At 51.8% G+C, this 15229-nt stretch overlaps 7 protein-coding genes across 7 annotated transcripts; 5 read left to right on the top strand and 2 right to left on the bottom strand.

Moving 5' to 3' along the window:
• Window positions 1-99: 99 nt before the first annotated feature.
• Window positions 100-1578, top strand: ANOM_006097 (uncharacterized protein; the record flags this gene model as incomplete). The annotated part of the gene is made up of 2 exons (XM_015551354.1): window positions 100-304; window positions 382-1578. Coding segments are annotated over 2 exons (1365 nt in total), but the record flags the coding sequence as incomplete, so codon positions are not given.
• A 659-nt stretch (window positions 1579-2237) lies between these two features.
• Window positions 2238-3671, bottom strand: ANOM_006096 (uncharacterized protein; the record flags this gene model as incomplete). The annotated part of the gene is made up of 6 exons (XM_015551353.1): window positions 2238-2660; window positions 2715-2923; window positions 2984-3125; window positions 3182-3281; window positions 3345-3472; window positions 3531-3671. The coding sequence occupies 6 exons, from the start codon at window positions 3669-3671 to the stop codon at window positions 2238-2240; spliced, it is 1143 nt and encodes a 380-aa protein (XP_015406890.1).
• An 890-nt stretch (window positions 3672-4561) lies between these two features.
• Window positions 4562-6269, top strand: ANOM_006095 (FAD-binding oxidoreductase; the record flags this gene model as incomplete). The annotated part of the gene is made up of 4 exons (XM_015551352.1): window positions 4562-4840; window positions 4908-5135; window positions 5203-5580; window positions 5634-6269. 4 exons carry the CDS (start codon window positions 4562-4564, stop codon window positions 6267-6269), a joined length of 1521 nt encoding a protein of 506 aa, XP_015406893.1.
• A 1015-nt stretch (window positions 6270-7284) lies between these two features.
• On the top strand, window positions 7285-10294 carry ANOM_006094 (uncharacterized protein; the record flags this gene model as incomplete). Its single annotated transcript, XM_015551351.1, has 3 exons — window positions 7285-8470; window positions 8523-9202; window positions 9254-10294. The coding sequence occupies 3 exons, from the start codon at window positions 7285-7287 to the stop codon at window positions 10292-10294; spliced, it is 2907 nt and encodes a 968-aa protein (XP_015406892.1).
• A 732-nt stretch (window positions 10295-11026) lies between these two features.
• Window positions 11027-13058, top strand: ANOM_006093 (putative MFS multidrug transporter; the record flags this gene model as incomplete). The annotated part of the gene is made up of 4 exons (XM_015551350.1): window positions 11027-11781; window positions 11853-12099; window positions 12151-12747; window positions 12813-13058. The coding sequence occupies 4 exons, from the start codon at window positions 11027-11029 to the stop codon at window positions 13056-13058; spliced, it is 1845 nt and encodes a 614-aa protein (XP_015406895.1).
• A 274-nt stretch (window positions 13059-13332) lies between these two features.
• Window positions 13333-13822, bottom strand: ANOM_006092 (huntingtin-interacting protein K; the record flags this gene model as incomplete). The annotated part of the gene is made up of 2 exons (XM_015551349.1): window positions 13333-13440; window positions 13511-13822. Coding segments are annotated over 2 exons (417 nt in total), but the record flags the coding sequence as incomplete, so codon positions are not given.
• Window positions 13823-14102: 280 nt separating this feature from the next.
• On the top strand, window positions 14103-15227 carry ANOM_006091 (phospho-2-dehydro-3-deoxyheptonate aldolase; the record flags this gene model as incomplete). The annotated part of the gene is made up of 6 exons (XM_015551348.1): window positions 14103-14239; window positions 14319-14428; window positions 14491-14554; window positions 14610-14702; window positions 14750-14801; window positions 14867-15227. Coding segments are annotated over 6 exons (717 nt in total), but the record flags the coding sequence as incomplete, so codon positions are not given.
• Window positions 15228-15229: the final 2 nt, after the last annotated feature.

Below are 15229 nucleotides of genomic sequence, written 5' to 3'. Positions count from 1 at the left end.
CCGAGACTGGCTCAGCCTGCCCAGCCATCCGCCCATTCCGCTGGTTTGCCTAACCCACGGACAACATTCTTTCCATCTTACCTTTCCAGAGCCCTGGCCATGAATCCCTTGTCATCACATTCCGCATGTTGAATAGCTGAGAATTCACTGGATAGTTTGTTTTGCTCCCTCCTGGGGATTGCGGAGAATGTATATCCCATCTCAATATGGACGGCTTGTCGCCCGTCAGAGTGGACCGCCGGGCGCAGACAACAATCATGAAGCTCGGTCCGAGACTTCTCGCAGGAATAATATCTTTATCATAGTAAGCCTATCTCCAGATGATTCAGTGATCGGTCTCCCATCGTTTTCTCCGACCTCGCTGACGAGTTATCTTGACAGTGCGCTGCGTCCATCATTTTCGCAATAGCCGTCATTCTCATGACGTATTTCACCCTGCGCACGCTCCGCCGCATGAACTGTCGCCCAAAATACATCCCCGGGAAGTCTTTAAAAGACCGATGGAATCGCTGGCAAGCTGGATCGTCATACGGTCAAGTTCCAAATGATGGGGCGTCATCAAATCGAGAGGGAACCGGCACAAACACCAGGTCTGCGGAAGGAGGGTCAGAAATGAATACCAATAGTGCAGTTCGCCGTGAGACCTCAGTCCGTTCCGTCATGACCCTCCCTGCCTATTCGTCGAGTCCGAAACCCTCAGAACAGGTCATTGCGCGAGAAGGAGAGCGGGGCGGCATGGATGTCGTCGTTGAATTCCCCGAGACTGCCGAGGAAGAGGAGTCCCGCAGGGAGGAGCTGATGGAGTCTCTGTACCAAATCCGCCAGCAGCGGAGACAGGAGATAGCAGAGCGGGAGGCCAGGCGAGAGGAGCGTCGTGAGGCTCGTGCTCGTGGGGATTATGTCCGTCTCGAGCAGATTCGCCAAGAGAGTCGTGCTCGAGCCCAGAGTCGTTCTTCTGCCAACGGGAGCAACAGCAATTTCTCCTCTGCATTGACTCTGGCAGAGGCTCGGAGTCGCGGTCGCGAGAGGCGTATTTCCAGTGTCAGCTATGCAGCATTGGGCTATGTGCGACACGATGGAACGCGTATGCGCAGTACCTCTCCTGATGGGCCTGATACGGATTCTCGTCCTCTTTTGTCCAACACCGATACGATGAGCACGGAAACGGCCAATCGTTCATCCACATCTAGTCTGACAAATGTTCATTCACGCGGCGAATCGTACTCGTCCGCTCATTCCGCAGACACTGCTGCATCTGAACAAGATAGCTTGACCCCGGTCCAATCGCACGCTGCTTCCACCCACTCGATGATTCCGAGTTCTGGAGAAGGCGATTTGGGGGCTCTCCATATCCCTCCTCCGGACTATGAACAGCTGGACTGGGGAGAGGCGCCTCCGTATGAAAGCCCAACCGCAGAGCGAGGTAGCCAACCGCCACAGTTGCGAGAGCTCACTCCTCTGCCTACAATTCAAATCGATCTCGCCAGCCCTGTGAACAACACGCCTACCACGCCTACAAACCCCCACCGCGAAGAGCATAGCCCATCAGAAAACCAAGGCACTCATCGCGACTCTTAGCCCTTAATTCCCTTGTCTGCATCCCTATTCAGTTGATGCCTTGACATCTTCTCTACCATCTCAGGCGTGCTTAGACTGTTACGAGCTTACGACGTTTAGATTCCCCACTGTGTGGCCAATTCATTGTTATTAATAGCGCATTCTCTGTTCCTTCCCAATTCACAAGCTTAGTTTCACTTCGCTAGTATGGCGTTCGGATGACATGTATTTGGCTTTATGCAAACCTCTACATGTATATAAAGAGTGCTTTGTATGGATTTATTGAACATATTCCACCAACGCTGATTGACGGTAAAACGGACGTTCCTTGTCCCCACAACGTCCAGGGCGTTTGGCTTACGGAGTAGAAACCGACCGCTTGGAAATAAAATTTTGCCTTCCCCGGCCAATGGCGCGAAATGCATTTTATGGGTTTCGCAGAGTAGCCCTCATAGTATTAATGGCATGTTTTGCACAAATGTTCCATCAGGATACAAACCGAAGTGTCTTAGTCAACGACACACTTAACTACCGTCCGAGTTTACAACTAGGGCCTTGGGGGGGGGGGGGGGGGTTCATTGACGAGCGGGGCTGGAGATTATTACTCACCGTGTGGTATACAACGTCTCCAACTCTACTGTTACCAAGATTGGTGGTGACTAGAATGAGGTCAATCGCAATTAACTCTTTTGGTACCGACCGATATGGCTACTTCTAGTCTCGTGGGTGACCTCAATCTGGTTGGAGACCACGATGCCTTGAAACAGGGTGCTACCGGCCACAGGCTCCGAGTATATGTGCATGTTCTGCATCTTAACATCCTCAACAATCCGTTCCTTGCTCTCGCTGAATGTCATGTTGGTGATGGGGTTCACGCTCGGGGGTCCGCGTCCACTTCGATAATTTCGGCCGGTGAACTCGCTACCCCCGATACACGGTGACTTGTATGAGGTCTTCTCCGTCGATTGGAAGGCGCTTCCGAAGAGCACGTTGAGCCAGGATCGGAAGAGGTGGAAGATCATCGGGAGGTTGGTGGTGACGACCGCGACGAAGGTCTCGCGTGTGCCCCATGAATTGGCGATCTCGGCGCCGTTCAGCGGGTCCTAGTATGTGGTTTAGAGATGGCTCTGTGTGAAGGGAAATTGTCCTGGATGTACCGTGATAAGGAAGACGCTCTTGAGAGTGGCGCAGACGAGAACAAACACACCGGCGCCCAGCACGACGGTTGTTGCGATTTTCTTGATAAGCTTCAGGCTAGACTTCCACAACATGGGGATTGGGATGAAGATGAGGTATGGATCGGTGATGATGTTGGCGATGAAGGTGACCCAGATGGTGGCCTTGGAGATAGCGGGCTGACAGGTGTCTAAAGGTGACGGACATCAGGTTAGCGGGGCGTCAGATATCAGAAAAGAGGGTTGCTTACTTCCAGGGTCGGGGTAGATCTGCCAGTAATTGTGGAATGGCCGACAGGCTGCAAGAATGACGATGATACTAGCCATGAAGCTTCCAATGACAAGCGCAAACCCAGCCCAAACTGGGATGCGATAGCGGGGACCAAGGCCATTCTGTGGTATGTCAGTGACTGGTCGTTATATACAGTGACCAATATTCGAATTCCTACCGTGAGCCGGACGTAGAAGGCCATCATTGACAGCTTCAGGGACGCAATCAACGCCACATAAGTAGCCCAGCCTGCAACCTGGATTTTCGAGCCAACCACTCTATCATCGCCGTTGGTTTAGCTTCCCCGGCGCTTTGTGTTTCTCGGCTGAGATGCGACGCACCTTTGATCATATTCCGGATCGTCAACAGACAGCGATGCGCGCTGGGCGTCTGTCATTCCACTGTTCGCCAGGCCATGGGCCACACTGCTCACGCTATATGCAAGAGCTGTCTGCGCCGTGTAGAATAGCTTTCAGCACATTAGCATTGGTTGAAGGTGGGATACAGTCAATTTTGAGGATACACACAATTCCGACCCATACCAAGTAGTCGTCGGCCGCGAATTGCTTCCATCCCACGGCTCTGTATCGTGCATATGTTCTAAGAAGCGTTATAGCCACTCCAACGGAATACAGTGTCCATAACTCCACCACAGCAGGACTGAGCATCTTGCATAGCAAGCGTTATCCCAAGGCGATCTTCGTCGACATTTGTCAACAGCAGGTTCGGATGAGCGTGGGGAACATAAATCGATGATGCCTGCTAGCGTTTCTCTCACGCCATCCACAAGTTCTCGCTCTTGTTTTCATTCTTCAGCCACCCACACAACGCCATTAATCTATTATAGCCGATGACAAATTGCAAACAAACGGCTTCTATACTAGAGGTGCGCTAGGGTTGGCCGTGGTGGCGTGAGCCAATCGCCCGATCCCACTATAGTGTTTCCAGTGTCCACTCGGCCAGTACTCCATATTTAATCAATTACCGTTGCATTGGTTCGACCGAAGGATCCGTCCAGCATGCGTCGACCGACGATGGTAAAGATAACAAAAAGTCGGGTCGAGCAAATTTGTGCCGACTTTTCCTCGGTTCCTCACTTCCCCGTTTTCACATTGAAAAGGGCAATTCCTGGCTAGCAGACATGAAACGATCGGAAGCAACGCAGCAGGCGAGATGTCAAGAGTGCCAGGGACACCACGGGATCGTTGATGGTTCCGACTGTTGGCCCCCGAGGCTTCCGGACTCCCGGTAGGTCGAGCCTGCAATGGGGCGATGGCAGGAACGCCCCACTTTCACTTAGTAGTATATGCGCCAACGCACGATACAATTGCTTGGTCGAAATAACAGCGCAAACTAGGCTGCTCCAGGTTCGAATTCCGAGACCCATTCTTTCAGATTACTCAGACCGAACTGTTGCTGCTGCCCCGCGACCCCCCTGAACTAATCGATCATGTTTCCTGCAGCTCCTACATAAGCGCCGCAGCCCGCTTGCAGGGTTTGCTCCGCTGTGAGGCACGAGAGTTTCTTGATCTCTCACATTCCAGAACCCCTTGTCGCCATGTACCTACTCAAGAGGGAGGCCTTCACGGCCGTCGCCGTATGGGCAATGACCTCGGCCTGTCGCAGTGTGCCCGTCGCGCGCGATTGGGCTAATGGTCTGTGCCCACGGAGTGACGCCGATCTGCAGGAGCTTGGAGCCAAGCTTTCCAGCACGGCCAAGGTGTACTTCCCTGGCTCGTCGGAGTTCGAGCTCGCATCCGCACGCTGGTCTACATTGGCCGAACCCAATGTAACAGTCGTTGTGGTTCCCGGTACCGAAAGCGATGTCGCCGAGACGGTAATCCTTCCCTTATATGACACTGGAGGTAACGATCGATTGATTGCTGACTCTGTAAATTGCTCAGGTGAAATTCGCCAACAAGAAAGACCTGCCCTTCCTCGCATACAATGGCGCCCACGGAGCCCTTACCACCCTCGGCCAAATGACCCACGGGATTGAGATATCCCTGAGCCAACTGAGCAGCGTTGAAGTCGCCGAAGATGGGAAAACGGCCAAGTTCGGCGGCGGAACCATCTCCAAGACTGTCACCGATGAGCTGTGGAAAGTTGACAAGCAAGCAGGCAAGTCTATAGTCACCGTCATATCAATTTCATTGTCCATTATGCTGACTGTCCGAAACAGTGACTGGAACCTGTGAGTGCGTCAGTCTTCTCGGACCGGCGCTTGGAGGCGGACACGGCTGGCTTCAAGGACACCACGGTCTTGTTGCAGACCAGTTCATCTCCATGAATGTTGTTCTTGCCAACGGAACCCTGATCACCATTGACGAGAACTCAGATCTCTGGTGGGCGATGAAGGGAGCAGGCCATAACTTCGGCATTGTCACCTCTCTGACTACCAAGATTTTTGATCTTGAGCACAGTGATTGGGCTATCGAGACTATTACCTTCAGCGGTGAGAAGGTCGAGGCTGTCTACCAGGCCGCCAATGACTATCTCTTGAAGAACGGCACGCAGCCCGAGGGTGTCATCAATTGGTCTTACTGGATGAACGATGCAACTGCAGACCCTAACAACGTAAGTGCATCCCTACTGATACATTGTGCAACCCGCTAACCTCACCCTTTTAGCCTGTCATCGTCTTCTACATTATCCAGGAAGGAGTAACGACCGTGGACTCCAAGTACACCAAGCCCTTCCATGACATTGGACCGTTGTCTGTGGTTCCCGACAGCGGCACCTACAAGGACCTCGCTACCTGGACCGGCATTGCCAGCTCCTCCATCCCATGCCAGAAATCCGGCTACTCCAACCCCCGTTTCCCTATCTACCTCGAATCGTATAACGTCCAGGCCCAAAAGAAGATCTGGGATATCTTCGCCCCGGCCATCCGCGGAAACTCGGTCTTCAACAATTCAATGTTCCAGTTCGAGGGCTACTCTACCCAGGGCGTTCACAACATTGACAGCCGCTCGAGTGCATTTGCTTTCCGCAGCGAGAACCTCCTTGTCGCCCCACTCATCAACTACCTGCCTAGCGGCGCAGATCGTGACCGTCAAGCGCGTGCCTTAGGCAACCAGCTGCGCGACATTCTCCACGAAGCGAGTGGTCGGAAGGACATGCGCGCGTACGTCAACTACGCCTACGGAGACGAGACACCAGAGCAGCTGTACGGCAGCGAGCAGTGGCGTCAGAACCGCCTGCAATCGTTGAAGCAGAAGTATGACCCAGAGGGCAGGTTCAGCTTCTACGCTCCCATTCCTTAGACCTGGGCGCAAGGGTGTGAGAATTGTACATATCACGGGGGATTTTACCAGACCAATGTACATTAGTTGTATCGATATTATAGATGAAAAAATGAATAAATAAAAATGGCATTTAGATCTTCAAGTTATAACATGCCCTCCAATTGTAACTCCGTAATTATGCAACTATCGGGATGCATATAATATTTCGATGGGAGGATGGAGTACTGTAAACCTGAGATACATAGATCATATACATATATATATTTTTGAACACGGCAATAGTTAGCCGTTCGAAACCAAATCACCCGATTTTTTCGAGCACATATCGCTCGTCAATACCAGTAGGTGACACCACCTTCCGCAGTGCTGGAGAAGTTGCGCGATGAAATCCTTAAACATGACCGCATCAGTTGAACCGCGTGAGAATGACCCCATCCTGCCCATATGTAATCAATATTTGATACCGATGCCTGTGTCGCCAGATGGTGACCATCTCAACTCCCTTGACCTCTACACCAACTGTACTATCAAGAATACTATGGGAAAAATCAAAATATCCGGAAGTAGCTTTTTAAATGATGATTATTGTACAGTCGAATGCCGAACATGAATGACGTGGAAGGTAATTTATGCCACCGCACGAAAGGCGGTCGCACGGGAACTCCACCCAAGTAAACAAACCACTAACAACTCATCCCAACCTCCTCAATTTCGACCCGCTAGACCCATCCATGCAATTTACACGTTCAGAGCAGTCAGCCATGCCATTGAATTGACTGCGGGAAGACTTGAATTTGCCATCGCATACAACGCGCCCATTGAATATCGATTTTCTCCTGTGTTGATTATTGCTTGTCGTTGAGGCTCGGAAGTCGCGGTGGCCGACGCGCCATCTAAGCTTTCCCTTTCCTACGCTTTGATCTCAACAACGCCTAGAGTGTCTTTTTTGATGTCTCAGACAGAATTGTAATTGATTCGGGTCTATTTTCTGCTTTGATACCACATCTAGTCACACACCACACTCGCAGCCAACATGTCGCGCGAGCATACCGCGAACAGCTTCGCGTCCTTCGGCTCGGACTTCGACCTAGAGCACGAAGCTTTCGCGTCCACCAAAGAAGTCGGCCACAGTCCAAAGCTTCCAGATATGAAGGACAGCCTTGGAAAGTCCCGACGCGAATCTGGTCATGAAGAAGAACCCGACTACGCCATTAACTCCTCCATGCTGGAACGCTACTTCCCAGAGTTCTCGCAGGCGGGTTCATCGGAGGAAGACGATCTCCCTGAGGACGATGAGTTCTCTGTAGAGGTCGGTCGGCCCGCAAAACCCGCGCGTCGTCTAGATGATTCGCGGAATTCGTACATGAGCATCGAAAACAGTGTCCGATCTTCGTCGCCCGCCGTGAGACTCGACTACCCTACCTTTACTCCCCAGAAGCCGGCCACGCGCAACACGCGCAGAGCAGCTAGTGAGAACCTCCGCAAAGATGCTCAACTGAGACGGGCAAGTCTCGCTCAAAAAGAAAACGTCGACCCGCACACTTCTAAACCCAAGGCGAGCAGCCAACGGCGGACGCTATCCGACATGCATGCAAAGGTACGCGACTCTTATGATGGCTCTTTTCTCGGCGATGAAAGACCCCCGGCAGCCACGAATAACGCGCGCGCGACGCGCTTTGGCAGCCACCAGATTGCCGATGCGGTGGAAAGAGCGTCGCAGGAAGCGTATGCTCGGGAAATCAGAAAAGGAAAGCAACCCGCCAGCTCACGGCTGGCGTACATGAACACGGCTGGTGATACTGCTACGCAACAGTCATTTCTACTACCCGATCTTCCCAATCTCTCCGAATTGGTTTCTGGTGTATACGAAGATGGCACGCCGGTTTTCACGCGTCAAAGTCGCGCACGAACAACACGTTTCATGTCGCCTCCTCATGATGCTACCGACGTGTCGTTGACTCGTGATCATGTCCCTCTTGATGCTGTCCCGATCCCGGAAGATGAGAAGGCTCTATTTGTATCCCTGAGGCTTCTACAGGATAAGGTCTCTGAGCTTGAGAGAGCCAAGGCGGAAGCTGAAAGGAAGATTGAAGAGGTTAAAAGCGAGAACGCTACCCTCAAGGCCGGCAAGCCTCGCGCAAAGGATAAACATAGCCGGACCAAATACGACACCGATGAGGATGACCACCGTAAGGATCGTCTGACCAATGAGAACCGAAGTAAGTATAGTTACTGCATTTACCTTCTCCCGGTGCTAACGGACTGCTTTAGAACTTGATGCCACCAACTTGGCTCTGCAGAACAAGCTGGACGTTGTAGAGCGCAAGGTAGAGATCCAAGAGGCAGCATTGAAGAGATTGAACCGGGAACGCGATATGGCGGTTTCCCAATTAGGGGTAGCTTATCTCGAATCCCAGGATCTCAAAAATGAGATCGAGGACCTCCGCCACGAAAATGCGGAGCTAAAATCCCAACTTGTGAAAATTGCTCCCTATATCTCAAAAAAGCGCGAAGAGACTCAACAATCGGAACAGACGTCCGCATCTGAAGCAAGCACTGAAGCCAGCCAAGATAACACACATAGCAGAAATGTGAGTCGGGGAACTAAGGAGCTCACCAGTAAGAGTGCACGATCGAGGACCGGGCGCCGAGAAGATTCCAAGGCGAGAATTTCCACCCAGGTTGACAACGAAATCTCACGACTTGAGAAGGAGCGAGCGGATGAAGCTCTCTTTACCATTGATGTACCGCGATCGAAGGAGCCATCTTCCAGTTCGAGCCGGTCAGGACAGCGTACCCAGACCAAGAAGTCAAACACAGGCAAGCAGCGTGTCAAGCGAGTGGTTGTGGAAGAAGTAGATGTCACCGTTGATACGACCGCTGAGGCTACCGGCAACACCAAGAAATCGTCCAGCGCGGAGCAGGACCTGACCTTGCTGAGCTTTATCGACGTAAGTAATCATAGCATTATGTGATCAAACCGAAGCTTATCATATCTACAGGAACGTGAAATTGCTCAGCTGCGAAAGACTCTAGAAGAAGAAAGATTGGCGCGCAAACGACGACAATCGAGTACCTCCAGGGATCACACCTCTAACGAAACAGAGAACTCGACCCGTCGAAGTGTGTCTAAGTCGGCGGCGCCTCGGAAATCGTCCCTAAAAGAACCCAAGGATATCCCTACGAGACCGGCCTCGGCTATGGGCGACGTGACAGCGACCTCCAAAGCCAGTGAAGGGGACAGCAACTTATCAGTGCCTATTGAACGTCCTCGGCGACACTCCGACCACGCCGTTACCCCTCGCCGGAAGCGCCAAGTTTCCGAAGATATGACGTCGGCATTCATCCTGCCTGACATCACGCTCCATCGGGCTGACCTAGTAGCTGAAAATCCGTCGCGTCTGCCTCAGTCTGCCCAACGGGCACTGGACAGCGCCACCCAACACAATGGAAAGAACTGCACGGTGTGCAAGCGTTCTATTCCCGGTGACTCTTGTGACCACACGCGAGAGTCGGTCAAGATCCCTAAGCCTATCCCGGTGTCGGAGCGTATGCCAGAACCATCCGTTTACAATGAAGAACCTACCATGCGCCCCGCACAACCGCCAGCGGTTGCCCTTGCTACAGTGCTCAAGGCGTTGGAGGACGAGCTTTCACATCTGAAGATGCAACTTCTAACGTACCAGGGGGCATACAACAAACTAGACGCATCCTTGAGCAAGCGGCAAAGGAAATCGCTTTCTGCAAAGATCGAGAAGCTGCTGAAGGACATCGACATGAAGGCCGACCAGATTTATGCATTGTACGACGTGCTTGAGGGGCAGAAGAGTAAGGGTCAGGAGATAACCGAGCAGGAGATGGAGGTGACTCTCCAATCGATTGGCATTGACGTGGGAGCGGCAAGAGCCGCTGATGTGACTGCTACGACTGATAAGTCGTCACAGAACAATGCTACAGACTATGATATTGATGATGATGAGGACCTTCCATGGGAAGGAATTGAGAGCACGATGGATGTTACTGGTGGCAGCAATCACAATTGATAGATGGGGTATTGTCGAAAAATTCGTTACCTATCAGACGACTGATGTTGTCTCTTTTCCCACTCTGTCCTTTCATCTCTTTATTTGTCTTTTTCTGTACCCTTCCCCTTTTCTCTTGATATCCCTTCTTTCCTTGCAGCAGGGAGGCATGGTGATAAGGCTGGGTTTAAGACTGACTTGAATGTGCATGTCCCTGGGCTAAGAACCATGCTTCTTCTCTACCAGGAAAGGAATTAATCCCAGAGGAATGTGCCCGCTCGTTGTTGAGCGTTGACTGTCCTCGGGTGCCTTGGTTGTTGCCTTTGTTGCTTGAGATCAGCCTGAGCGTTGATTGACCTGGGCGGTCTCCGTCAGACTTTGAGCTCGTAACTAAACTTGTCCCCTCTTTGCTTTGAGTTTCTTCTGTTCTTTCCTGGAAATGGCGTCTCGTGTCCGGCCGCATTGGTGTATGTTAGGCATTGTTAATTTGCTGTATTATGATGTGGGATAGGGATTTGGATACATGCTAGTAATACCACCGTTCAATCGGACCCACTCCGTGACTTGTTGATCTGATAGACTCAAACGGGTATAGCGTGCATGTCGCCATGCTTCAGTCTTAAATCTTCTTCCCCAACTCAACCAAACTTCCTTCCTATACAACAAATCGCCACCTGACTTTGTATTATAACCTCAATACTTCTATCTCACGATCGAGTGTCATCGGGTGCCTATTGTTCCTACTTCGTTTTGATGGGACCGAGTCGACTGCGTGTAATTCCACCTCGCCCTCTTGACGATGTAGATACCGGCATTACTACCGAAGATACCGACTCCCAACGCTCTCTACACCGCAAAACTCAGCCACCGCCAGAAGGTAACAATCCTCTGGCATCCGGAAATTCTCACCACGACGCTCCCGATGAGTATGACGACACTGAAAGCGTAGATACCGTTATTTATGATGGTGATTCTACTCAAGATCGCTCACTTGCCGGCGCGTCGGTAAATCGCCGGCGTCGGGGTATTTCCGACGATAGCGATGAAGAAGATGATGGCGACCATGACCCGGCGGAATCCTCTAGTGAGAAGCCAGTAACATGGCGCTCATTGCCGAAAAAGGGCCAGCTTGCCATCCTGACCTTTGCACGTCTGTCGGAGCCATTGGCCCAGACGTCTTTGCAGGCATATCTGTTCTACCAGCTTCGATCTTTTGATCCCTCGCTTCCCGACTCAACTATCTCGGCACAAGCAGGCGTCTTGCAAGGTAGCTTTACCGCTGCGCAATTTGTGACTGCCGTTTGGTGGGGTCGACTGGCAGATACTGAGTGGATGGGCAGGAAACGGGTTCTCATCATTGGGCTGTTGGGAACATGTATCTCGTCCCTCGGGTTCGGATTTTCGAGATCGTTTGCTTCCGCGGTGGTGTTCCGAATTCTAGGCGGTATTCTGAATAGCAATGTCGGAGTGATGAGGACGATGATTGCCGAGATTATTCACGAGAAGAAGTGAGTTTGCGCAGCTGCGACAACGCTAGACCCTCTGTTCAAATCACATGGCACCTAACAAGTAATCATAGGTTTCAGTCTCGGGCGTTTCTTCTGCTACCGATGTGTTTTAACATCGGGGTTATCATCGGGCCTGTATTAGGAGGCATGCTGGCTGATCCTGTGAGGAACTATCCGAATCTGTTCGGACCTGGATCGTTGTTAGGAGGCAAAGATGGTGTGGGTTGGATGATGCATTGGCCATATGCACTACCGAACCTGCTCAGTGCCGCATTCATTCTCGCTTCTTTATTGGCTGTAATCCTCGGATTAGACGAGGTAAGTGTCAGCAGATTTACCTACTTTCCAGGTTGCTAATACATGTCCTAGACCCATGAGGTTACTCGGCACCGAAGCGATTGGGGCCGGAAGTTAGGCAAAAGACTTGCCAATACTTTCTCCCGCCGTCGGATCCCGCAGTATTATCGTCCCCTTATCAGTCACGAGGACGATGAATCGCTATACATTGATGGAAGCGTAGCCAACAGATCAGCGCCCCCCAGCCCAGCTCGCTCGCGCGTTCGACCTCGTGGTGATCGTCCCAGCTTTCGTCAGATTTGGACACCCAATGTGTTGCTTACTTTGCTGGTGCATTTCTTATTAGCATTCCACACCAGCGCCTGCAACTCTATGACTTTCGTGTTCTTGCCTGCCCCGCGGGCTCCAGAAGGTAGCCGAGACGGTCTCTTCCACTTCGGCGGTGGTCTGGGATTGCCATCCTCTCGAGTTGGTCTTGCTACTGCTATTATTGGGTTCATCGGCCTCCCGCTGCAGATCTTCATCTATCCTCGAGTTCAGTCCCGTCTGGGGACCTTGACTTCTTTCCGCACGTTCCTGCCATTCTCACCTTTAGCCTATGCGCTCATGCCGTTTATCGTCCTGATACCACGATACCCGTGGCTGGTTTGGCCTGCATTTACGGTTGTTGTAGGGTTGCAGGTGGTCTCACGAACGTTTGCCCTCCCGGCTGCGATCATCCTTGTGAATAATAGCGTTACGGACCCGCGCGTCTAGGAACCGTCCATGGCGTGGCGCAGAGCATCGCAAGCGGCGCGCGCACACTTGGCCCTTTGATTGGAGGATGGGGCTTAGGACTGGGACTCAAGTACAACATGGTGGGCGGCATATGGTGGGCCCTGGCGGTGGAGGCCATAGTAGGCTGGTTCTTGCTTTGGTCGATTTACGAGGATAATGGGATTGAGCAGAAGAAGGATCAAACCGAAGAAGAGGACACCTAGTGAGGTGTTATGTACATAGCAGATGACATAAGATCTGGGCAGCATGGTCTGTCGCGGGCTTATGAGTCTACAAGATACGCATACAATAGACGCATTTGATACCAGTCCATTTAGTTGATTCAGTAATTTCAGGTCATTAAGTTCGTTAACTTTTCTCGGGCAAGCAGTCGCCATGGCTCTTCGTTGCTCAGCCTTGCTTGAAAGCATTAGTTTACTGAGCATACATCTTAGTATCTCTTACATTCCAATTTCAGACCAGCTAGCAGATAGCGATTCAAGCCCCCACAGGAGTTATAAAAGCCTTGATCGCCTGCTTAGCATCTCCATTGTTGGATTTCAAGAGCTCGGTCGCCTTGACCTTCGTTAAATCTAACTGGTCAACCTGCAGCCATTGTTATATGTCAGACTACCCGGAACGATTACTAGGAGAAGGAGTATGATAGCAAACACACCAAGAGGCTAACATCTTCCGAGGCAACCTTCACGGCCTTCTTCCTCACTACCTCTGCCTCCTTCTGCGGCCCAGTCGCCTTCTTGCCGGCATCCTGCCCCGCAACGATCTCCAACCGGCTCATCGCCTTCCCCAGTGCCTCCTGGTCCGCGGATAAAGGCGGCTTGGCGCCTGAGTCCGCAACGATCTCAGTCGTGTTCAGAGAGGAAAGGGCAGCGGCGGCTTTGCGGTCTTCCGCGTTTGCGGGGCGGTGCTGGTCGGCGGCGCCAGCGTCCGGGTGGGCAGAGGGGATGGAGTCAGACATGGTCAGTAAGCTTAAGTAAGAAGGTTTAGTCGAGTCAGGCAAGAGCTTATATCAAGCCTAGGGTAGATTGTGGGGACACGATCTGCAGGAACGTTGTTGTCGTTGTCTGTGATGGCAGGTTGGAGGAATCGATAAGGGAGGCATGACGCCGATAAGACTGGGCAAAGCCATAGTATTTCCCGATTAGGACTAGTGCCTAGTGTGACTCAGGCCGCGAATAACCGGCAGTTTTTTCTTTTCTTTTTGTTTGCCAAATGGTGGTGTAACAAACCTCTGTCAAGTTGAAGGTCATCTGGCAACCTACGTCGCTCAATTCGTTGGTTTTTCTACGGAGGATCCGTCTAAACCACCTTCCTCGTAGCCATCGAATCATCAGGTAGCCGTCGATCCTGAGACTCCACATCATGGACCCTTGGACTCCAAGCTGTGCGTCCCCCGGCTATGCCCTTTTCCCCGCCATATAGCGTATAGCCGCCCTGGATGCTGACATTGGAATCCCCACCAGCCTGGGCTTCGAAACCCATCAAGCAGGATGTACCGTACAATGATGCTACAGGTGTTCAAGCCGCTCTGGACAAGTTACAGAAATTGCCTCCCTTGGTCACTACGCAAGAGGTATACCCCGCATTCTTTACGCTGATATACTACTATGACTCAAATGCTGACACAGTTGACAGATCACCAACTTGAAGAAGAACTTGAAAAATGTGGCATTGGGAAAGGCCTTCGTACTCCAAGGAGGTGCGGATTCACTCATTTACAGATTCTTCGAGTTTAGTCGCTGACCCATTACTAGGAGATTGTGCGGAGCTGTTTGACTACTGCAATCAAGACATGATTGAGGCTAAAGTTAAGCTGCTTTTGCAGATGAGCTTGGTTTTAATTTGGGGTATGTTTTCTCGTCAATCTGCTCTATACCGACATTAACAATTACAGGTGCCAATAAGCCCGTCGTCCGTATTGCGCGGATAGCAGGGCAATTTGCCAAGTGAGTTCGCCAATCTTTGGCTAGTTATAGTACATTAGAAAGGCAAACCGGTCTAACGTGATCAGGCCGCGGTCGAGTCCGATGGAAGTTGTCAACGGCGTTGAGATGCCCTCATTCCGTGGAGACAACATCAATGGCTTCGAGGCCACGCCGGAATCCCGCAAGCCAGACCCATCACGGCTGGTCTCCGCATACTTCCACTCTGCCGCCACACTCAACTACCTGCGCGCATCGCTAACCTCTGGTCTGGCCGATCTACACTCCCCACTGGACTGGGGACTCGGCCATGTCATCACCCCGACCATCAAGGAGAAATACGAGCGCATCGTCAACCGGGTCAAGGACGCGCTGCGGTTCATGCAGACCGTGGGGATCGACACCGACCGCGGTGTAGAAACCGTCGACATCTACACAAGTCACGAAGGTCT

The sequence above is a fragment of the Aspergillus nomiae genome (assembly GCF_001204775.2).
Source record: "Aspergillus nomiae NRRL 13137 chromosome Unknown contig00134, whole genome shotgun sequence".
NCBI classification, from domain to species: Eukaryota; Fungi; Ascomycota; class Eurotiomycetes; order Eurotiales; family Aspergillaceae; genus Aspergillus; species Aspergillus nomiae.
Note: the sequence above shows the minus strand (reverse complement) of the source record. Positions and strands in the feature narration are given on the sequence as shown.